A 23511-nucleotide genomic window follows, 5' to 3' on the forward strand; every position below is an offset into this window, starting at 1 on the left:
ATTTCTTGTAAGCAGAAAGAATTTTTAAAGATTTTATCTGATAAGGCTCAAACTTTACGTCCATTTCTAAATATTGTCAAAAACTATTTGCTGATAAAAGTCTGAATAGTATCAGTAGTCACTGTGATGTGCAGATACAGGAGATTAAGACTGTATTCATATACTTTGTTCAAAATGAAGTTTACTGAGACATGATAGACTTAAAGGAATCGTTACTGAGTGTGGCAGCTACAAATTTTTCCTCTGAAAGATGCCAGATAACTTAGACTGAGTGTTTTCTGAAACTGCTGTGTAAGACTGGACTTACTAAATGAGAATTTCTGAAATGTGAAGTAATGATCATGAATTGCTGTTAACTGCTTTTATTTCCTTAGAAAATGATGAAAGATAATAACTTGGTGAGACATTTGGATGCATGTGAAACAATGGGCAATGCAACAGCTATTTGCTCAGATAAAACAGGAACATTGACCATGAACAGAATGACAGTGGTCCAAGCCTACATCAATGAAAAACATTATAAAAAAATTCCAGAACCAGAAGCTATTCCAGAGAAAACTATGGCTTACCTTGTGACAGGAATTTCTGTTAATTGTGCTTACACTTCCAAAATACTGGTAAGTGGATTTCTTCATTCCAGTCAAGATAACTAAATAGCTTTCTCAAAAGATGCAAATGGCTTGGTGGCCACAAGGTAGGCAGTTAAGTGTAAGTGGGTGGCACAATGCAGCGTAAATTATTTTGTACCTGCTGTAGATTGCTCAACCCTTCATTTGAGACTCAATGGAAAAAATAGCTTATTTCAGTTAGAGCTGATAATTCAAAGAGACAGTTATCTCAGGAATATAACTTCCTTTAAGTTCACAGTTGTGTCTTAAGTTTGTTTTTATAAATGAGGCTGTTTATCTTACTTGAAGTGTTTTGGCTGGATTTGAGTGCTACTTGAAAATAAACATTTAGGAGTAGTACAACATTAAGCAGAATGTAAGGAAAAAAACGTAAGTGTAGTTGAGGATCTTCATGGATCTTTATTCCAGATAACTGTTCCATAAGTTTATAGGCTTTGGAATTGTAACATATTTGCTCAAATCTTGTTGGACACTTGCAAAATAATTAAAAAAAAAAGTGGACCATTACACATTTTAAATACTGGACTATTTAGTGCTTTTGTGTGCATTGTTTTCTGAAACTCTAAACATAGCTTCCTTGCTGTAAATATTTCAGTATGTTGCATAATCTATACTTTTTAAGGCAGAAAATTATAAATAGGATTTGTAAAGAAATCAGCACTTCAGTATTTAGTAGAAGCCTCCACTATGAATGCTTTGTGCACAAATAGCAGTGAAAACTCCAACCAAAAGCTCCTTTTCAGCCAATAAAAATGGTACCTCTGAATGAATTTCCTCAATAGCAGTACTTGAAATGGCATGTCAAGTTTAACAGCACTGATTTCTCTGAAAAAAGATGGAAATACTACTGAGGAGTTATAGCATGTGAGGATTTTCACAGTCTATTTTCTAAAGCAAGAAAAAAAAAGTCCCACCTAGCTGCATATATACTGACCACATCCCTTACTCCAACAATTTTAATCAAATGGTGTTCACTGTGGTCAGAGTTAGTCTGCTTTACAAAATCAGAGAGGGCTGAAGGGGGACTGCTTGAGATAGTCTGATCTAGTCCCCCTGATTCAGAGCAGGATCAGCCAGAGCATGTTGCTCAGGGCTATGTCTAGTCAGGCTCTAAGAATCTCAAGGGATGGAGACTCTGCAACCTTTGGGCAGCATGATCAAGTATTTGACTATCCTTAGAGTAAAAAGCTGTTTGTTTATGTTAAAATGGAATTTCAAGAGCTTCAGTTCTGTAGCCATTGCCAGTTGTCCTCTCACTGGTCACCACTATGAAGTCTAGCTTGGTAGTCTTTACCATTGTTCCACCCACCTGTCTTATTCAAGCATTTAATACATTCTGATAAGTTTCTCCCCCTGAGTCTTCTTCAGACTGAACAATCTCAGCCCTTTCAGCTTCTCCTCATATATCCAGTGCTTGAGTCCTGTATTATCTTTGTGTGCCATGGATGTACTTGCGCCTGGATTTCGATACTTCTCCAGATACTTGTCCCAGAACTGGGCATCTTAAACTGCATGTTAAAGCGAACATTTTGAAAGTGTGATTATTCAGTGCAGTCAAATTCAAAATCTTGCAGCTCTGAACAATGGAAATGGATCAGTGACTATGATTAATATGCTTCAACTCTAGCTGCCTGAGGCATGTCAGACTAAGTGCTTCTCCCTTTTTTGCTGCAACTACACTGCGGTGTTACAGTTATTATAAGCTCAAATATCTCAAGAGAAATACTCCTTTACTTACAGAACTAGTCTATGCATATCCCACATTGCCGAGATAAGAAACATGTTCTGGTATTAAAGGGTTGGAAACTTGTTTCTGAACTCTCTCCGGTTAAATAGGCCATGGCCTGGAAAACAGAACTTGTAGTGAGACTTAAGAAGCTTAAAGACTTAGTTTGTTCAGAAGAAGGCTAACAGGTGCTGTGATCATAGTCTAAGTCATTGAGGAAGAATTATTACAGGAGAAGCATACTTTAATTCAGCAGAAATAATGCAATTTAGCTTGCTTAAAGCTGTTTATGTGAATTTATCTGTACTTCTAGAATCCAAAATAATTTTTCAGGGTCTACACTCAATGATCAGGTAAGTATTTCAAGTAATAGAAAATGCCTTCTAGAAAGGTCATGTTGAGATCAATACAAATTTAATGGATGATTTTGGAGTCTGAGAAGCAGGCTCAAGGATCCAAAACAGGTACAGAAGTTACTTTAAAAAAGCAGCAGGATGACTTTGGGTCATGACTCATAGGAATTTATAAAGTAATTACTGAAAAAGTTAAACTTGCCCATCTCAGAGCTAAGATTGGCATTCCTTGTTTTCTAAATGCTGTGCTTCAGTGGTTTAGAAGTTAACCTCCTAATCAATGATGGTTCTTCTTGCAGCCTCCTGAAAAAGAAGGTGGCCTACCACGTCATGTTGGAAATAAGACTGAATGTGCCTTGCTGGGATTGCTCTTGGATTTAAAACGTGATTATCAGGACGTAAGAAATGAGATACCAGAAGAGGATTTGTACAAAGTGTACACCTTCAACTCTGTTAGAAAATCTATGAGTACTGTGTTAAAAAACTCTGATGGCAGTTTCCGGATATTCAGTAAAGGTGCCTCTGAGATAGTTCTTAAAAAGTAAGAACAACTACTGCTGTGATTCAGCACTTAAATTTGGCTAAATGTTGTGATAGGTGAGGAGGCCAAACAACGTTGTGCCGTAGTCAGTCTGCGAACTATTTGTCCTCTTAATCGAAACTATTAACCTCTTGTAAACTCTTTTCTGATAGCATGTATGAATTGATCTGTTCTTTAGATAAACTGTTTACTTCTAGGTGTGGTTCATAAATGCTCATCCATCTTCCGGTAAAGTCCCAATAGCTGATAAGCCTGAATTCCAGAAAGCACTCGTACCTTTGAACAGTGATTACTTTTAGTATACCACTACTTAGATTGTGCAAGCTGATATCCAAGTTGATCATTTTAGCAAAAGGTTGAACTTGAATGAAGAAACTTGAGGAGTTTTAATGTGACAAAGCAAATTGTTTCCTTATCCATCTGCTCATCTATAGGATTTATTAGAATGAGATTAGACTTAGTGAGCATTAAGCACGCCTAGGGCAAACCTTTATAGGTGTGAAAGCAGATGTGGTAACTCCTAACTAGGTGAGGAGAGACTTCAAGCATGTATGCGTAGTGGTCTCTAGGAATAGCAGTTTGTAAGGGGGGCCAGTTTTGGTTCTAATGTCAAACTATTTGTAGTCTGAGTAGCACATTGATTATGTTCATCAGTTCAGTTTACCTTTTTGCTTGCTAATAGCTGTCCAAATAATTACCTAGCAAAGTATTAATGCACTAAATTAAAAACATGAATTCTTCCTTCCCCTCAGTTTAGTGCTGAGAACAAAAGGTCAATCAGTAAAGGATTCTTGTTCCTTTTGATATGGAACTTAGTCTGTGAATTTTTTGCATAGCTAGATTTTAAGCCAAATCTCATGGGTGAAAAAGTATGCCTTTATTTGCATTACAAAATACTTCTGAAGGTAGAAGTAACTTAGTATATTGAGCAATTGAACTGGAGAAGTTGCTGGAATTCACTCATCCTAGATTCACGTGGTCCACTTGACTTCATAACTGAGATAAGAAAATAAATAATAAGGCAATAATAATGACAAAGAAAAAGAAAACCTAGACTGATTTGGATACTGTTGGAATAGTATGCGAATAGAAAACTACTTCAGAGTATGCACTGAATAACTTACCTGGTTTGAGAATTGTGCTGCTTCTTTATTATAACATGTATGACTATTCTTGAACACCGAAATTTCAATATGAACATTTATATGACAAATCAGTCACTAATAAGAGTAGAGAAAAAGCAGAGACTTTCAAATAGAGCACTTTTTGTTTCCTTACCATTAAGTCACATACTTGACAGAATCACAGAATATCCTGAATCAAAAGGGACCCACAAGCATCATCGAATCCAACTCCTGATCCTGCACAGGGAAACCCCAAAAACCACACCATATGCCTGGGAGTGTTGTCCCAACACTTGCTGGACTGCCTTGGTGCTGTGACCACTTCCACCAGGAGCCTGTTCCAGTGCCCAGCAACCCTCTGGGCAAAGAACCTAATATCCAACCTAAACTTCCCCTGACACAGCTTCATGCCCTTCCCTTGGGTCCTGTCACTGGTCACCACAGAGAAGAGATCAGTGGCTGCCTCTCTGGCTTCCCATCATAAGGAAGTTGTAGACAATGATGAGGTCTCTCCTCAGTTTCTTCCAGCCTGAACAAGCCCAGTGTCCCTAGTCACTCCTTGCATGGCTCCTCAACTTCCACGCCAACATATCCAGCTTACCGCTGCTAGAAAGAAACTTTCTCACAAAGCTAACGATCAGTAATTCTGTTGCACAAAACTGTTTACATCAGCCCCTGATTCTGCAAAACGTTTCACTGAATGCTTAAGTTTAGTTAACTACTAAACTGCTAGACTTCTATTGGCATCTCCTTCTGTAAGTGCTGTGCTGATTAGGACCTAATGGCTCAGGTCTACATGATCTTGAGAGACAAAGACCAAACCCATGTCTCCATCTCAATTGCACACCTGTAATATCAGACAGTGGTTTTCTAAGAACCAAGCTAGACACCAACTGAAGAAAAACTTGGCTCAAGTATGTTTTTTTCTGAACAAAACTACTTCCTCCTTAGAAGATCAAGCACTGAACGAATCTTACCAGGCCAGAAGAATTTGTGGCACATGTAGTTTATAGTGGGGATATGATTAGGGTGAAGGTAGCAGTAATCAATGGGTGCTTCTGGTTCAGCCTTCCACTTAAGATCATTCCTGTGTGGATATGCCCTTATTTATGCCAGCAGCCTGAGTTTTGGGGAATTTGTCTCATAATCATGCCTGATTTAAGATTTCAGGAGTGCTACATTCAAACGGATAACCAAAATCAGGAAATTCAGATAGACTTCAAATTTCAATTATGATAGCTGTTTTGAGGCTTTAAAAGACTGCTTCATTTTAATTTCCTATATGAGGTGGAAACTTTTAGGGAATTCCCTAAATCCTTGGAGTAAACACTTAAATGTAACAGTAGTCATCTTCACAGATCTCCAGATCTGAAGTAATAATTTCTTACTTTTTTTTTCAGTGCTGCATTAGCAATAATTCATAAATAAAATGTGTATGGTGTGCCTTTATGGCAAAACTTTGCAAAGGACACATATGAACAAGACTAAATTTCTTGGTCAAAATATTTGGTATCAATATTGGTAAAGTATATATGCTGTCTATGAAAGCAGTGGCATCTTTGGCATGAACAAAAATAATTAAAAGAGCATGTGTTGAAATGCTAGAATGCATGATGTTGAATCTAGTCTCATATAAACATTTAAATCAGTTGAAGTGGGTTTTTTTTAATTTAATCCTTCACATTGCCACATAGGCCAGATGCTCTCTGCATTTTCTGCACTTAGACTGGAGGGGAGAAGGGGTGCAAATCTTTCTGCTCTTAAGGGTAACAGTACTGAGAGTTTGCTTTTAGTGCTGCAAGTTTAGTGCTTACAGCTGTTTAAGGAGCACATGCAAATTCTAGAAGCGGACTGTACTTCTGAGACTTGTACAGCTGTTAACAAGGTGGGATTATTTTGTTGAACTTGAAACTGGACTGCCTGACTCAACCAGTGCAAGCACCAGTCTGTTTACATACAATGCAGAAATGGATTATTCTGGGAGGTAACTCATGTTTGTATCCTAAATTGATCAGGCATTACTTTCATCTAGGATGACTGGCTCAGTTAAGTTTCTAAGGAAAGTATGTTTTGCAATTGGGAAGAAATTACATGCATATGCAGAAGATTGCCTTAAAGATCCACTACTGGCTTTTTGGGCATGTGTGAGAGCTTGGTGAAAACAAAGCTTATGGAGACCTAATGGAGTTCAGTAATAAGACATTGAACAGGTTGAACTACTGGTTAACATTTGATAACTCTTTAAACGTTTCTTTTCAGGTGCTTCAAAATACTGAGTGCTAATGGAGAACCAAAGGTATTTAGACCTAGGGACCGTGATGATATTGTGAAAACTGTAATTGAGCCAATGGCTTCTGAAGGTCTCAGAACGATCTGCCTGGCATTCAGAGACTTCCCAGCAGGGGAGCCTGAGCCAGAGTGGGACAACGAAAATGATATTGTTACTGGTCTGACATGCATTGCAGTTGTTGGCATTGAAGATCCTGTGAGACCTGAGGTACGGTCACCAACTAAGCTGCAGTGATTCTGTTGCAAGAGATTCATGTTGTTCATCATGCAGAGTACAAGAAACTGAACTGCAATTGTGTGTCTTAAGCATAGTTAATAAATGAAAATCTAATTTCTTGAGGGGAAAGTTAATGGAGCTATAAAAGCAGATTAAAACTACTTAATGTCACTTATGCTGTGTTACTGAAGCTCTGTACAAACTAATAACTTAAGGTGCTTACTGTGCAGGGTCTCAGTAAATGGAACAACTTAACATTTTTGTTACCCCTTATAATATTAGGACTATTTGATTAGGATAGTATTAATCTTTGTGCTTGTTGCCAGCTTCTCATGGGGAATGATGGAGAGAGGTGACTTTGTCACCTGAGAACTGAGGGTAAGAGGAGTTTGGCTTGTTGTTGAGGTCTAAAAAGTTTTTTGATAGTGAAAGCTTTTATGCTACATATAAGTGGAACTCTAGGCTGATCTGCAGTATTGTCATTTCGTAGTAAAAGTCATGGGTGAAGCAGTGGGGTATAAGCTGTATTTATTTCACAGCTTCTAAATGAAGTGCCAGTACTCAGCAGACCCTAATGTGTTGTGAGGATTTTTGTGGTATGTCTGAATACTGAAAAAGTATTTATGAGTCTTTGAAAAATTGCAGGGGGGAGGGGAAGTGGCATAACAGGAATATAAAGCTTCTTTGCCAGGATTGCTATTTATGTGTTTTTTAGGAAAAGAATTATGTTAAGGCATTTAATTTTTTTAAATTGTCCATAACTGCAGTCTTCATTGTAAAGTAAGCGTTATCCTGACCTGAGCCATAGACATTCTTTTTTACTCGCATGTCTAGATTTATTCAGCTAATAGAGAATCTCTGTGCCTGCGGGATTTTTCCTTGCTTACAGGTACCTGATGCAATAAAGAAGTGTCAACGTGCAGGCATAACTGTACGTATGGTCACTGGTGATAACATTAACACTGCTCGTGCTATTGCATTAAAATGTGGTATTCTGAATCCTGGTGAAGACTTCCTGTGTTTAGAGGGCAAAGACTTTAACAGGAGAATACGCAATGAAAAAGGAGAGGTAAGCAGACTGACTATATGAAGTAGATAAAGAGATATAGTCTAAGTCTCTTAACTGTAAAATATAACCAATGGTCTTTTTGCAGATAGAGCAAGAGCGAATAGATAAAATTTGGCCAAAGCTTCGTGTTCTTGCAAGATCCTCTCCCACTGACAAACACACTCTAGTAAAAGGTAAGTAAAAACTCTCTGACCTTAGGGGAAAAAATAGGGAAACACCTATGAAGGTGTTGCCAACTGTTTGTTTTTTTTTTCCGGCTTGAGAAATGGAGCCAAGTGTAGAACTATCTTTTGTGGCTGTTGATTTTTTTGTTTTGTTTTGTTTGCTGGTTTTTTGATGGGTTTGGGGTTTTTTGGAGGGTTTTTTTGGGGGGAGTGGGCTTGGGTTTTGAATTTTTTCATTACTGAGGAAAACAAAAACTAGATTTCTTTCAAGTTTAATCTTTCCTGTGTTGTTAATTTCAAACTGCAATGCTGCTATGTCATTTTATTTTAGGTATAATTGACAGCACTGTCTTTGACCAGAGGCAAGTTGTAGCAGTAACTGGTGATGGTACCAATGATGGTCCAGCTCTGAAGAAGGCAGATGTTGGATTTGCTATGGTAAGGGTTTTTCTTTTTTTAAATCTGTACTATTTTATCAATAACTTATCAAAACACTTAATATTAAAGAACCTTGTTTCATGAGGCTAACATGCAATTAAGATGAAGTCAACTTCTCTCACACTTAATACTAATTACTTTTTCTCCCAACTTACCCATGTTTTTATTTGATGGAAAATGTCCTTGTGGCATTTGCCATTGAATAAAACTTAGAAAGTGCAGATTCAAGTGCCAGTCAAAAACCTTTTACAAAAATGTTTATTACAAAGTGTCAGAACAGAATTACTGATACTCAAGATATCTGAAATCAGATATGTTCAGCATAAAATTACTTCAGGTGTTAAATAGCATACTGTGTCGACTTTGAGTAAGCTTATGTGCAATATGGGATGAGCTTAATCATCTGTTTCCCATGAAATTATACATAGGAACAGGGATACCATAATGAAAGAGACTGCCAGTTGATGTTTAAGATGGCTTTGGAGGCCATGTCTAGTACATCTGAAGTACAACTGAAGAAGTAGTATTTTATGACAATCTAGGATCTGCACTTGTCTAGACGATTCCTTAGATTATGTGGTTTTCTCAGTTTAAATTCTCAACTACCCTTTCACAATGGTTGCCAAACCATGTGTTAGTTTTTAAGTGCTAATACTAGATAGATTCGTGCCTTAAGTATGTAGATTTCAGCTTTCTTCTGTTTCTTTCAAGGCATGGTAAAATAGGTTCCTCAGCCTTCCTTTTGCCACAAGATTCCTTCTCAGTCTTAAGCTGAAAAGGTACAGTTTGGGGCTAGCCAGTCACTGTAGTCTTTAAAAATTCATTATTAAGCATTTGAAGGGAAAGACAAAATGAGGACCACACTCCTCCTAAACCATGTGCAGATGCACTGACTCAGATTATAATCTTGAGAGGAAAGATGGGAAGAGGAAGAGCCTTCACATCATTCTCTCGGAGCATTTTTCAAAAGCAGGACTTACAAATTTAACAGCTATATGTGAAATTTAACAGCTAGACTGTAACAGTCTTGCCTTAATAAGTAGTATTCTGCTAAAGCATAGCTGCTGTATTTGCCACTGTTGGGGCCTTTTACTTTTCATCTCCTAGAACTTAAATGGTTTCTGCAGTTGCTGTGTTCATTATCTAAGAAACTACTTTTCATAACTGCTTATCAAAATAGGACTTTAAATATACCATCCGGTTTATGAAATGTAAAGGTACCTTTTAATGTGCACACATAGCTGTGCAGGTGACTCATTTTCTTTGCAAAATAATATAAATGAAGCATAAGGATTGTTAAATTTGCTTGAGTTAGTGGGTTTGAAATGCCAAAAGCAAAAGCAAAACTCCTTGAACTAGGTGTTACATGGAAGTCTTAACTGTTTGGATGCTGTGGGAGACTACAGGTGCTTAAAATTTAAGAATGTCATATTGCATTGCAATGCATATGCAATGACATTGCATATTCCACTGTGTAATGCTAATGCTCTTCTGCAAAAGGTTTTTGGTAATGTTTATCATTCTGCTGTGTTCAGAGCACATGTGTTGCCTGCTACTGGAATCCATACAGCAAACTTGGTTAGGCCAGAGCCTGAACTGTGTAGCACTGCACCATCTGGTGGCCTTCAGCTTGAACAGGGTTCTGTAACGTTTCTTTGGGGAACGTAGTGAGTCTGTATCATTGACTTGGGGATTTCTATTGAGGTCTTTATTTTGAAGACAACAGTATTTCTTTTGTATGTATGTTCACGTTTTCCCATGCTTGAGTAGAACTAGCAAGCAGAACTTGATTCTGTAGGCCTCTTGATACTTACATTAAAGGAATCCTTCAGACATGGTGCATCAAAGTGAATGCTGACCAGGGACATAATAGCTTTTATCACATAGGTCAGTGCATCTTCTTATATTTCATGGCGTCAGCTTTTATTTCATGGTGGTTTTCTTTTTCTACCAGGGTATTGCTGGAACAGATGTAGCTAAAGAAGCCTCTGATATTATCCTTACAGACGACAACTTCACAAGCATTGTTAAAGCAGTTATGTGGGGACGAAACGTCTATGACAGCATCTCCAAATTTCTTCAGTTTCAGCTTACTGTCAATGTAGTAGCAGTAATCGTTGCTTTTACAGGAGCATGCATCACACAAGTACGTACCAGTGGATTGTATCAGCTAATAAGGGTCGAAAATGTCATGAGTCATTAACTCTTGGGCTCAAAACTTTCAGTTTAATAGTAGTCCAGAGAACATAATGCTCTTTGGAACATGCCAAGATTGTATAGTAAATGCATTTAATAGTTGTAACTTGTGTACTTCTGTTGGAGAGTTTATTTATCTATCTTTATAGGATTCTCCACTCAAAGCTGTGCAGATGCTGTGGGTAAATCTCATAATGGACACATTAGCTTCTCTTGCCCTGGCAACAGAACCACCCACTGAAGCTCTTCTGTTACGAAAGCCTTATGGTAGAAACAAACCTTTGATTTCCCGTACAATGATGAAGAACATTTTGGGTCATGCATTCTACCAACTTGTAGTGGTATTCACACTCCTCTTTGCTGGTAAGAATACTGAGGCTTAAAAAAGTTATTTTGGATGTTCTAGAGAGATGTGATTTTAAGACTGGTTTTTTGTTACACTAACTAAGCTGCTGATAAATGCCTTTTGTGTACACAGGTGAGAAAATTTTTGATATCGATAGTGGAAGAAATGCACCTCTGCATGCTCCTCCTTCGGAGCATTATACTATAGTATTTAATACATTTGTCATGATGCAGCTTTTTAATGAAATTAATGCCCGAAAAATTCATGGTGAAAGAAACGTTTTTGAAGGAATCTTCAACAACGCTATCTTCTGTTCTATTGTTCTGGGGACATTTGTTGTGCAGGTAAGTAAATTTTTGGAGGGTGAGGGGAAAATGCATTTAGTACACTGATATATTTGCTTACTTTGAAATGCCAGTCATTTAGTGGCAGGGATTTAATTTCTGCAATGTGAAAAACCGTCAGTGTAAAACTTTCTGTAAGTCACTTCTGGGTGGGTTTTTCAGGTAAGACCTTTATGCCATTGGTAAAACTGGAATGTAGAAGTACTTGTACCTTTTGAATTTTCTAGTCCTACAATTTGGGTTTTAGTCTTCTAGTCTCTTGGCAAAATACAAAGAAGTTGTTTGTCATCTGTCCATTCATCCCCCACCCCCAAATGTTCCTTATAGTATCTGCCTGTGCATCTGAACAAGAGTCTATGTAAACAAATACAGAAAAGGTAGAACTTCTTGTATTTCCGTAATGAGATTAGGACATGAATAAGCTTTAGAGACTTAAGTATCAGTTTTTATCTTACTAATGCAGAAATCAGTTATATGTATTGGTTTATATTTTAGTGTTGCCTGTAGAGGTGCTGTTTTACGTAAAGAAAAATTGATGTGCAAGTGCCTTTAGGGGGATTCATAAAAGGTAGATAGTTATCTCAGTATATACTAACACATGAAGTGAAATTATCTTAAATTGATTGGGTTAACATGCTGATGTTGAGAAACACTAATTTCAAATTGAATCTAAAGAAAATAGTTTACAAGAAATAGTTGCACCTTCTAAATGTCCTTAACTTCAGTTAATCAGAAGAAATAACAAAGAAATCAGTATACTACTTTATTTCAGAACTCTTTTATTTTGCATTAAGTTATTTCAGATCTAAGATATAGCCTATGCATTAAGCTTTTCCTTAGACTTAGGATTTCCTGAAGTTGGTGGAATTCATAGCAATCCAGGTATTGCAAATGTCTGCACTACTGCTTCACGTGAAGTCAGGGCACTTACTCCCATGTTTAGGTTTTTCTAAATGACACTTGTATAGAAGCTATTCTTTAAAGAGTTGCATATGCAGCAGATTGACTGTTGTTGTGCAACAAAGCCAAACATTTAGAAATTACTTGTGACTGCAACTTTGTTCCCTTTATAAACTTACTGGACTGAATACCTTCCCAACTGCTGAGTTTTTGTCTGTGTTTTATTCTGTCTTAATAAAAAAAGATACTCTTTGGTTTTTCAGCTGACATGTGTCTTGCTTAGTGGTTCATGTCTCGTTTTCATGCCTGCCCTGCTACTTTAAATTGTTGATTCTCCAGGGCAGACTTTCATGTGTATAATATCTCCAGAGGGAGATACCTTGCTTGTTAGGGCTCATACAACTTGTTGTAATAGGTAAGTCAGTAGAAACTCACTTCATTAAGCTTTTGAGATCTCTGGCCCCTTCCCCCAAGCTTACTACATGGATGTCACGCTGTGGTGATTTAAAGGCTGGCATTTTACAGTGATGGGATACTTAGTAATATCCTGTAGAATTACTTCTGAAATGTTTCATGACTTATGGATCTTTTACTTCTATTAGTACAAGCTTATTAATCAACTTAGTTTTGAGATGGGTGTTTATAGGAGAAATAATCACTGTAGAATTGTAGCATCAAACATATGCTGTAACTTTGAAATTAAGGGGGAAAAGTGCAAGCAAAATGAAGGAGTCGACAGGTTTTTGTCAGTGTGACCTTTAAAGAATAAATAAGTAGTTCTTGAAATACTGAAAAGCATAAGAAGATGGCTTAGGTTTGGAAACTTGCTCAGACTGCTGAGATAGTGGAAGAGTATGCTTAATAAGATGGGAAATTCTGTGCTCTAATGCAGAGGTGTCTGTAGTGATCTTAAAGTGTTAGGGAATTTTTTAGTAACAAATTGTGATACATGTTTAATGATGTTGCTCTTCACAGATAGTAATTGTGCAGTTTGGTGGGAAGCCTTTCAGTTGCTCAGAACTCTCCATTGAACAGTGGCTGTGGTCCATTTTCCTGGGCATGGGCACACTACTCTGGGGCCAGGTAAAGTAGCATTTTTCAAAATGCAAAAATATCTACTTGCATTAGGATACATTACATGGAAAATGCATATGAATATATGGAGATTAATGGTAACTGCTGATTAAAATTGACTAATTTAATAGCTAGAAAGTCCTTAGTTGAATATTCCTTAGAGTTGGTCAATTAGTTACATTTCATAAGTAGATGCTACAGCTAGTTGGTTTAGTTAACTTTTAACTAAAATCAGCTGTAGTTACCTCTTAAATATGAAATTATGTCTTCAACCAGATGAGTACCATAACGTTTTGTAAGAATACAAGATGGAATGAACATGTTTATGTTGAAATATGGTTAACTTAGTGTTCAGTGGTTTTCTTGAAAAATCGGAATTGTTAAAGTTGCTAGTATGTTCTTGATTTAAAAACTTTCTGGAGTAGCAAGAAACACAGCAAAATTCAAACCAATTTTGTCTTTAATCTTCATTTACATAATTGTGAAATAATTGGAAAGTCCTCCCACTTGTTAAGCTTATTAAATTTTGACTTTCCCCCTCTCCCCCAGGGTTTCATTACTATTGTATGCATGAGAATGCTTGTAAGCAGAAAGCTTATTTACATGAAACTTTAGAGCTATGGAGTTTTCTATTATTTAATGACAGTTGTCTAAACTTTTCATACCACATGAAGAATTTTCCATTACAGTTTATTTCCTTCTGTTACGTAAAACACACTTCATGTTTCACCATAAAATTTTAAGATGTATTTTAACATACATAGCCGCATATTCTAAAAGTGGGTAAGCTTTTTAATAAGGTTCTCTGGAAAATTAATTATGTAAGAAAATCAAATAGAGTCACTCTGAGGTTTAAAAGTAGCCTAGAAGAGAATCAGGACGGCTTGAAATACCTTTGACCCAAAGTGTCTTGCACAGGCAAAGCTTCCCTGCTGCAGTTCATGCCACTCTAGTGTCTTGTTAAAGTCAAAGAGTTGGGAGCATTCATAGTTGTAGTTTCAGCATGAAGGGCTGTTTATCTTGCTTTTAGAGCAGTCTTTTGTTCCTGTGCAGGTGCAGAAATGGTCTTCTAAGTTTGTGGTGATCAAAGAAAGCAGACTTTGAATTGATCTGGAGCTGCTAGGTGGGATGTATCAAAAGATGACTCCCCTCAGTTATACAGTTCACCTGAATAGCTCTGAAGATGGGGGTGAAAAGGAAAGCTGTAATAGCCACATGTAGTTTTTGCTTAGCTTAAGATACATAAACTGCTATACACCAAATGGCAAAGTAGCAGTTTGGGATATGTACAATTTTGAAAACATCACTCGCCTTGGACATGGATTTTTATCTTTCAGGTCAAAAATGAATGAATGTTCTGTATTTCTGAATTCATTGTGGCTACTTTAGGTGATACATGTCTCATTTGAGGTAACACATCATGCTTGTTAAACTGATGGAACTCTGAAAGCTCTAGATACAATTTACAGAATTAATGACTTTTTTAGCTTCAGCACTGCTCCTTTCTGGCATTGTCAAACAATGTTAACATGGAATTCCTTGTCCCCAGCAAGGTTGTTTTGTAGTCCAGTTTTAATTTCACACCTCAGTTGAGGTGGTAAGGATACTCACAGCTTTGCTGCTATTCAGCCAGATTGACTCCTCTACATTGATGCACTCATCTCGTTTATGTAATTAGTGTTTTCAACTTTGCTAATTGTATGCAGGATATCATGCTAAGCCTTAAGTCTGGTATTACAGGGGGTTTTTTGTTGTTGTTAAAAATAAAAGAACAAACCTGATTTATATATTTCATTCGTTGTTAGCTGATTTCAACAATTCCAACCAGCCGTCTGAAATTCCTTAAAGAGGCTGGTCATGGAACACAAAAGGAAGAGATTCCTGAAGAAGAACTAGCAGAAGATGTTGAGGAGATTGATCATGCTGAGAGAGAATTGCGTCGTGGTCAGATCTTGTGGTTTAGAGGCCTAAACAGGATACAAACTCAGGTATGGTCTTGAAAAAGGTAGGACGCAGTGGGTATTATGAGGGAAATCTCTCCATCTCCAGCCCTTTTGACTAAGGTGGCAGTTCTGACTGATGTGACAGACTGTCAGAAGGGGGTATGGATGGATGTAATCCCTCAGGGTCCTCTGTTTTCTTCAGCTTTAAATGCAACCCTTGCCTATCTATCTGCTCTATTTTTTAAAAAGTGCCTTTTTTTCTTTACTTTTTTTGTGTGTTATAGATGGGATGGTCCTTTCTCTTGTTCTCTCTCTCTCTTGCTGAGCAAGCTGTCACAATCTCTGATTCCTTGCAGATGGATGTAGTGAATGCTTTCCAGAGTGGAAGTACCATTCAGGGGGCTCTAAGGCGGCAACCCTCCATCGCCAGCCAGCACCATGATGTAACAAATATTTCTACCCCTACACATGTAGTGTTTTCCTCTACTACTGCTTCTACTACTGTGGGGTGTGAGTGTGTGTTCCTAAAGTGCATGAAATTAACATTTCCTAATTCACATACCTAACGTTTCTCATTTTCTCCTTAGTACTTAAAATCATCGTTCAGGCTTTTATAGAACTCTCCCACAAAGTGGAGTCCTCAAGACTTTTTTTTCTTAGAGGGCTGAGAACAGGTGGAACACTTTCAACAAAAGACTTTATTGCGAAAGCTGTGAGCCTGCACATCCTGTGCCTTCATCCATTCATGTACAGAGGGATTTTTAAGACCAAAAGGGAAAACTGTTGTAAATTTTCGAGTATATGCCTCTTAGGGTGACTTATATTGAATAAGTGAATTAACTGTATAATCATGGACCCAGGCCAATAAAAATAGATCTCTTGGCACTGCAGTACAGTCAATACTCAAGTAAGAAGGCTGATTTGAAAGCAAACAGTATGTTGAAAATATGAATGTAGTTAGAACATGGAGCACTAAATGCATTTTCTTTGTAGCCTGTGAGGAACTTTATGCTTTCGTTGGACCTTATTTAATAAATAACAGCTTTCTCACCATCAGGAATCAGGTGGCGAAACAAGGCTTCTAAAATGCATACAAGTCAGAAGAAATATGTAATTAGCTGATTTAAAAGTTAAAAACATGTTTAATCATTAAATGGGGAAACTTTTATTCAGATCTGAAGGGGTTTTTTTCCTCTCTAGGTTCTTCGGGGAGCAGTTCATAAGCCATCAGTGAAAGAGAAGTTTGTCTCACCTGAATTCTGCCCTCTATATTGTGCTACTAAGTGGCGTTTCAGTTTCAGCCTTCTTCTCTGTAGAGGCTAGAGATTTAATTACTCTTGGATGTAGACCTAAACTCTGGAGCCTGAAGATGCATAACTGTTGTAGTTGAACACTGATAGCCAGTATCTTTCTTAAAAGAATTTTCCATCTTAACTATATGTTACATGTTTAACTTCCTTATCTAACTTCCTAGAGGTTTCTTAAATAATTGTTTTTTAAAATAACTCTGAGAGGGCTTCTTTTCTACCCTCCCCTCCCTGCTTAAACTTTCAGATTACCAGATGGATGAAGATGCTTAATTTCAGGACATGTCTTAAATGAAATGGTCTCTTCAGATTTTTTTAAATTTGTATTTTATTTTTTGGCTTAGCCAGAATTCGTGTGTGAGCTTGCACAAGTATTTAACTCTCTATGTGTTTTCCACTGATAAGATAGATATTTCTCTACCTTGCAATAGTATTGAGAAGCTCAGCTCACAAATTTGCATGCCTCAGGAACGCAAAATGAAAAGTAGATTTAACAGTAAGGATGCACAGAAATTGCATCTCCCAGTTAAAATGCTAATTAGTAACCTGTATCCCTAACTACACTCCAGAACATTAATTAGACATTCAGAATTCTCTAGAGAGCAGTGTCATTCCATGCTGCTATTTGAGCAGAATCTACTGGGCACTGCAGCATCTCATTGCATCAAATGACCAATGCAGATACAGAGGTACCATAGCAGAGAACTTAGGTTTTTATCCTCACTAAGTAGTACAGCCTTCTGCTACACCCTCTAGAAGGACAACTTCTGATAGCTAATACGTATTGATGGGAAGCAGATGTGTTATTGTCTCTCTTTCGGCACTGTTTGTTGGAAAAAAGTTCAGCTGTTCCTATAAAGTAAGGTTCCAACTCTTAAGCAGTCATCTGGCTAGGATGACTTGGATTGCTTACTGCATTGTATGCTATTCTGGTACTTACATGAGGAAGGCCTGATGACAGTATGAATTACACTTACCAAATTGTCTTGTTTGCTCCTCACTTAGGCAATTTATTTATAGTTATCCCTCTAGTCTAATTATCTTGAGTAGTTGAAAATAAAACCTTCAAAACACTAGATTTTCCCCTTTAAAATATAGCTTAAAGTGTTGGTAGTTTGATTTCTGCCTGTGTTGCTAGACTATTTGAGGGTCCTGAGTTTGCTGGAGTGTCTAGTCCACTTATGTAGTATGCATTCTGCATAGGAACTGAGGCTTTTTGTGGGTAGGCTTATATTCTGTGGTAATTACAGCTGTTCTGTTAAGCCAAAAATTGTTTTCCATTACTCCTGTTGTTATAAATTCTCATCTATTAGCAGTGAAAAAACAGTCCCAGGAGACATTCTTATTTCATTTTGCCACATAAATGGCACAGTGGGATGCAACGTGCCAAATAAAGGCATTGCAAACTTTGTATGACATTGTCACTGCTAATTTTCTTAGTAAGTACTGAGGCAGTTTATGCAGCTGGCTGGACTTGTTTAAACCTCATGTAATGCGCCAACTGCTTGACAGCATGCTCAATTTTTTTATGTGATGAACAGTAAAGTATTAGCTGCTCTTGTAATCTTTCCTCTAGCACATTCACGATATTCCCTGTCATCCCCTTATTGGTAGTTAACGTCCTCCCCCTTGGCGTGTGTGCCCCACCCCTCTGTTGTCTCCCCACCCACTGGGCCCTCTCCCCCTGCCCTCATGGTTATTTGGACTCAGCATGTACCTGCAGTATGAAAATGTGGACATGATAGCTTTTGAGGAAAATTCTTTGTACAAGCGATCTGAGGAAGGAGAGGTGGGGAAACCGTGCCATTTCTAGAGGTCCAAGAACACAAGCAGGATGTAAGACTTTATCATGTACAGTGATTCTGTTTAATAGATTTTATTTAATGCGTTGGTTTTGGGGAGCCTTTCTCTGTTTACAGTGAACTTCCTTGGTGTATCTTAGCTGCTTTGAAGTCTGCTGTTGATCTGCTTGACTTTCCAGCTTCATTCATTCACCTGGAAGTCACTTTATTTTTACTATCAAGGAACTCTATGGAAACACTACTCATGTCGTCTTTCTCAGCTTGAAAAAAGTCATCTTGGATGTGCTTAAAAATGCTTTACATTTGACTTGCTGTTTGTAACAGTAAGTTCTTGTTTACTACAGAGTTGCTCTGCTGCTTAGTATTTAGCACTATTTGACACTGCTTTGCCAGAGACTTTTAGGGATGTTGAGATTGAATAGGGAGTTAACAGAAGGGGAAAACTTCATCTTGAGAAAAGTGCTGGATAAAGGGGTCGCTCACTTCTGCCTCACCTTACTTGTTTTATCAGTTCAAGAATGCATCCTGAATTCCTGTAGTTGGTCAGGGAAGTGGGGGGCATTGCAGAAGGGGGGTGTGGGCGGCTGCTTTAATCATTCAAACTATAAATTGGAAAGCCTAAATTCAGGTCAGCCTGGACATGCACAATTTGCAAAATGAAGCTGTACTTTATCTAATATAACTATGGAAGGTTTATTTACAAATTCTGTAAGCTTAACTTTCGGATTTGAAAAATTCTAACAAAAAGACATGAAACAATTCTCAGCCTGGGAATTTTGTCCATGAATTCAAGGTAAATTGAAGACTCGAGCAAAGGTTGATCACCCTGCATTTCTCATATTTGGTGCTACTTAAGTAATCTCTTTGAAGTTACAACCTGTCCTGTTTACTAAACTGTACAATACAATATTCAGTTTCCTAGTTCTGGTCTTAAGTTTCCAAAGCACTGTTCACTAAGGAACTTTCTCTAGTGTGATGAATGGGTATATACTCGAATATTTACAGCTGTTAGAGTGGTATCCTTTTTTGCATGACTTCGTAAATGTTCGATCATTGTGACATTGGCTTACACTTGCTTGGCTTTTTCATAGTCAGTTGACATCCTAATTCCTAGCATGAGAATTAGTAACCCTTTTATCCCCTAACTTATTTTCAGCCTCTACACCCCTTATCTCCCTCCAACCTTCCCTAAGTATTCAATAAAACACTCATTGAGATTTATTTAATTTATAAATAAGTAAGTAATTGTTGACCTCACTTCTGAAAAATGCATAGCCCATGTTAAATAATTGAACAATTCTAGTGCCATGTCTGAATTTTTAGGGCCCTTCAGCTTTTTGCAGTACTTTCACAATTTTTATTCCTACTGTGTAGACTGGCAGTGCTTTACTGAAATGCTCTTCATTTTTTACAGTTTATTGCAAGTTCCACTGCATCATACAAATTTGATTCACTCATGTCTAGCTGTTTGTGGATTCAAACTCATAAGAACCATGCCATTGCCAGAAAATCTGCATCATTTTCACAACCTTTTTTCTTTGTTTACAGATCCGAGTGGTGAATGCATTTCGTAGCTCCTTGTACGAGGGGCTGGAGAAACCTGAGACACGAAGTTCAATTCACAATTTTATGACGCATCCTGAGTTTAGAATAGAAGACTCCGAGCCTCATATTCCCCTTATTGATGATACTGATGCTGAAGATGATGCGCCAACAAAACGCAACTCTACTCCCCCACCCTCTCCCAATAAAAATAACAATGCGGTTGACAGTGGAATTCACCTTACAACAGACATGAACAAGTCTGCTACCTCTTCATCCCCAGGGAGCCCACTACATAGTTTGGAAACATCACTCTGATTGTAAGCTGAATGTTAACACACTAGCTGCTTTGTAAAGAAATTGAAACTGGGTCTCTTCACAAATTATGATGGACAAGATGGTATTCTTGTCTTGGACTTCAACAGAAGACATACTTGTACGAATGTAGATTTATTTTTTTAAAAAAAGCTTTCTGCCAGACTGGAGGGTGCTTTTCTGGGGGTGGGAGTAATAATGAACTCTGACAGATAAACAGTAACTCAGCATAAGTGACCTGTGGATCATCTGTTGTACTTAAGAATGGTCCTGAACAGTGTGTTAGCAGAGCTTTAGTTTATCATGATCCTTTTCTGAAGGGGGAAGGCTGGGAAGGGCTAGGAGGCCCTGGATCATTGAATTGATACTTTAATTTCTGCTGTTGGCTGTTAATAATTTGGATTATTTATGTTTATAAATGATACAGATCTGTTTACAAGGTTTGTAGATACTTTTTTGTTCCTGTTCATAGATGGGAAGCTTCCTTATAAATGATGCAGAGAAGAAGAAAAAAAAAACAAACAAAAGAAAAAAAAAATCAAAAAAACTAGTCCTTCAAATACTGCTGTATTTTCAGGAAAAGGGTGTTTCTATTGAAACTGTACTAAATTTTGCCTGCAATTTACCTTGTTAAATATTGTAGATAAATTGCTACTACTAATAGCCAAATAGATAACACTAATGCTTTGTAAAAACATGAGCAGTGGTGTTCTAATGAAGTTATGGCCTCTGTCCTAATTAGTTTCTTAAATACATTTACTACTTAATGGTTTTGAAACAACTGTTTAATTTTTAAAAATTTTGAGAAACTTAATAACTTTTGTTCAGAACTTAGTAGGATTGTTTAATGCAGGACATCAATATGTGATGGCACTTGCTTGAAATATTTCTGTTATCTCGGGCAAAATGGATTAAATCAAAATACATCAGAATCTTAGTCCTTTGTTTTTGTCTAATCATGTTAGTTTAGTGCTGTCTTGGTGAACTGTGAGTGGAACTGTGATTTTTTTTCTATTCTATAGAATCCTTCACGCAGCATGAGGGCTGTTGGCATTTTGAAAGGTTGTTAGTGGTTAGCATACATGTTCTCCTTTTTGTTTTTGAAACTTGTTTGTAAACATGAATAAATCTGCCCTTTTGTTAAAATAAAATTGCAGCGATGGTTTATTAAAGATTTTTTTTTCTTAGCTCCTTCACTGGAAATACAGAAAAGTACTCTTTTGTATTACTGGTTAACATTAAACTGCAATTTCAAGATGGTAACAGCCTCATTCCAAATAGTATTTTGGGTAAATGGAATCATGGTGGCTGCCGCCAGAATGAATGTGTAAGCTAAGATACTCAAAAGTCTTCACTGAGCCACAAGGATACTCCTTGGGAATCAATAGGTCTGCCTGAAATTCCAAGACTTACTGTGAGTACTGTGTAATAAATGTATCCCTGACCATGTAAGTGAGGGGAAGCCGAGAAGTGACTTTATAGCATGGGTGAAATGCACCAAAACTGACTGGCTAGAGATTGACTGAAGAAATTAGTCTGCCTCTACTGTATTATTCAAACAGCAAAAGATGATGGAACAATACTTGATCTGGTACTTCCTCATGTTTTCTAGGTCTAATGCTGCTTAGAAGAGCAACAGAAGAGAGGAGTTGTAAACTATTATTTTTTCCAGCTCTGTATTTGAAATAGCGAGTGAATTTTCTTTGTCAAATAATCCAGAATTTTGGACATTTTTAAAGGGGTCCCTTCAAAGGAGTGCAAGAACTAAGTTGGTAATGAGGAAAGAGATAATACCAGAGCGAACTGCAGAAGCGAGCAGGTTGGGACGCTCAAGCAAAGCTTTCCCTTGTGGTGTGATACATGCATGCTTGGGTTTGTCCTTCAAAGGTTATTGTTCAACCTGTAGCACTGTATCCCACTGTCAACCACTCCTGAATTCAGTCTTTTTCTATTGTACTAAAGTAAATACACTGAATTCTAGGCAACTGGGGGTGGGGGGGGAGGTGTTTGCACTTGACACTTTGTATGGTAATTTCTCCCATATATTTCTAGCACTTTTCTTACATCTTAGTTCTATAGAGTGCTTGGTAAGGGGGATCAGTTTTTATGTAAGCTGTTTTCTCTCTATTACAGAAGTCAGATAAGCATTGGCTTAAAATGAGAGTTTCTTTACCCATGACATATATTTCCATGTGAAAAAGTATCTTCATTTAATTTCATTAATGAGTAATAATTTGACTTCATTTAAAAACACTTTAATTTTTCCCTCTCCTCTAGATGTGATCATGACTGCATGTTATCTTTTTTGGAATAAAATTTACACTTAAGCCTTTTGTGGGTGGGTGGGAGGGTGAATGTAGGCTTTGTACATCGGTGATCCCTCTTGATTCTGTTAACATCAGTGTCCTGTTCTTAGAGGAAATTTTCCTTACAGAAATTAGGAAAAGTTAAGAGGGGGGTATGCTTTCTTTGTCATCTCAAGAAATCATAACATTGCCTAGGTTATGAAATGATTTTCACTAAGGTCATGAAGCCTTCATTGCCTTTCTGGTTGTAAGGTTTACTTGTCTTTCTTCTTGTAACTGAAATAAATAAAAAGTGCTGTTCATCTCAGTCTGTATGGGGACTGAAATTCTTGAATGTCAGTACAGTACTGATTTAAACCTGAAATGCATGCCAATTCTATAAGCTCATTCACTTTCAAGAGGTGATGGTATATTTGGTGTACGTGATCAAGCAATAGCAACTTTCAACATAAACTCAGTTCTAGAGTGACTACTGTTTGAAGTGGCTTAAAATGCTGTTGCCTGTGTAGAAGGTCTAGTTGTGTACAAGGCAAATGTTAGGACACCTCATCCTGGCTTTTAAGGAGGAATGAAAACTGTAATATGAGAGAACTTGTTTTTTTCTGTATTGGTCTTCAAGGGAAGAGGAAAATGCTGCATCATGGAGTAGTCTGGAGAGAATAATAGAAAAAAAATGCCTTAATGGCAAACCAATGGGTAAATTATGGGGTCTGTAGCAAGTATAAGCAGCCAAAAAATAAAACTAATACACTCAGTGACTTTCTTAGAATAACAGGAAGTTTTCCAATGTGTTTTGAAGTAAGCAAGGAATTGTAGTATTTGTGGAAGGATAACCTGTGCATGGCTGATATTGGGAAATTATTCCAAAGGTCTGATAGTTCAGTAC

General features: G+C 37.4%; 1 protein-coding gene across 8 annotated transcripts in view; it reads left to right on the forward strand.

The window, feature by feature from the left end:
- Nucleotides 1-22932, forward strand: part of ATP2B1 (ATPase plasma membrane Ca2+ transporting 1) — a 61632-nt gene extending 38700 nt beyond the window's left edge. For 6 of the 8 annotated variants that reach the window (XM_071552103.1, XM_071552101.1, XM_071552102.1 and 3 more), the window contains exons 10-21: nucleotides 375-617; nucleotides 3008-3249; nucleotides 6633-6870; nucleotides 7769-7948; nucleotides 8034-8121; nucleotides 8444-8550; nucleotides 10505-10696; nucleotides 10896-11109; nucleotides 11225-11436; nucleotides 13312-13419; nucleotides 15216-15398; nucleotides 20011-22932. In XM_071552103.1, the coding sequence (XP_071408204.1) occupies nucleotides 375-617; nucleotides 3008-3249; nucleotides 6633-6870; nucleotides 7769-7948; nucleotides 8034-8121; nucleotides 8444-8550; nucleotides 10505-10696; nucleotides 10896-11109; nucleotides 11225-11436; nucleotides 13312-13419; nucleotides 15216-15398; nucleotides 20011-20322 (2319 nt within the window). In that variant the 3' untranslated portion in view covers nucleotides 20323-22932. Of the gene's footprint in view, nucleotides 1-374; nucleotides 618-3007; nucleotides 3250-6632; nucleotides 6871-7768; nucleotides 7949-8033; nucleotides 8122-8443; nucleotides 8551-10504; nucleotides 10697-10895; nucleotides 11110-11224; nucleotides 11437-13311; nucleotides 13420-15215; nucleotides 15399-15709; nucleotides 15862-20010 lie in introns of all 8 variants that reach the window. The other 2 variants (XM_071552108.1, XM_071552109.1) reach the window with 2 other exon arrangements.
- The last annotated feature ends 579 nt before the right edge of the window (nucleotides 22933-23511 follow it).

This window comes from Pithys albifrons, chromosome 3 (genome assembly GCF_047495875.1).
Source record: "Pithys albifrons albifrons isolate INPA30051 chromosome 3, PitAlb_v1, whole genome shotgun sequence".
Classification (NCBI taxonomy): Eukaryota; Metazoa; Chordata; class Aves; order Passeriformes; family Thamnophilidae; genus Pithys; species Pithys albifrons.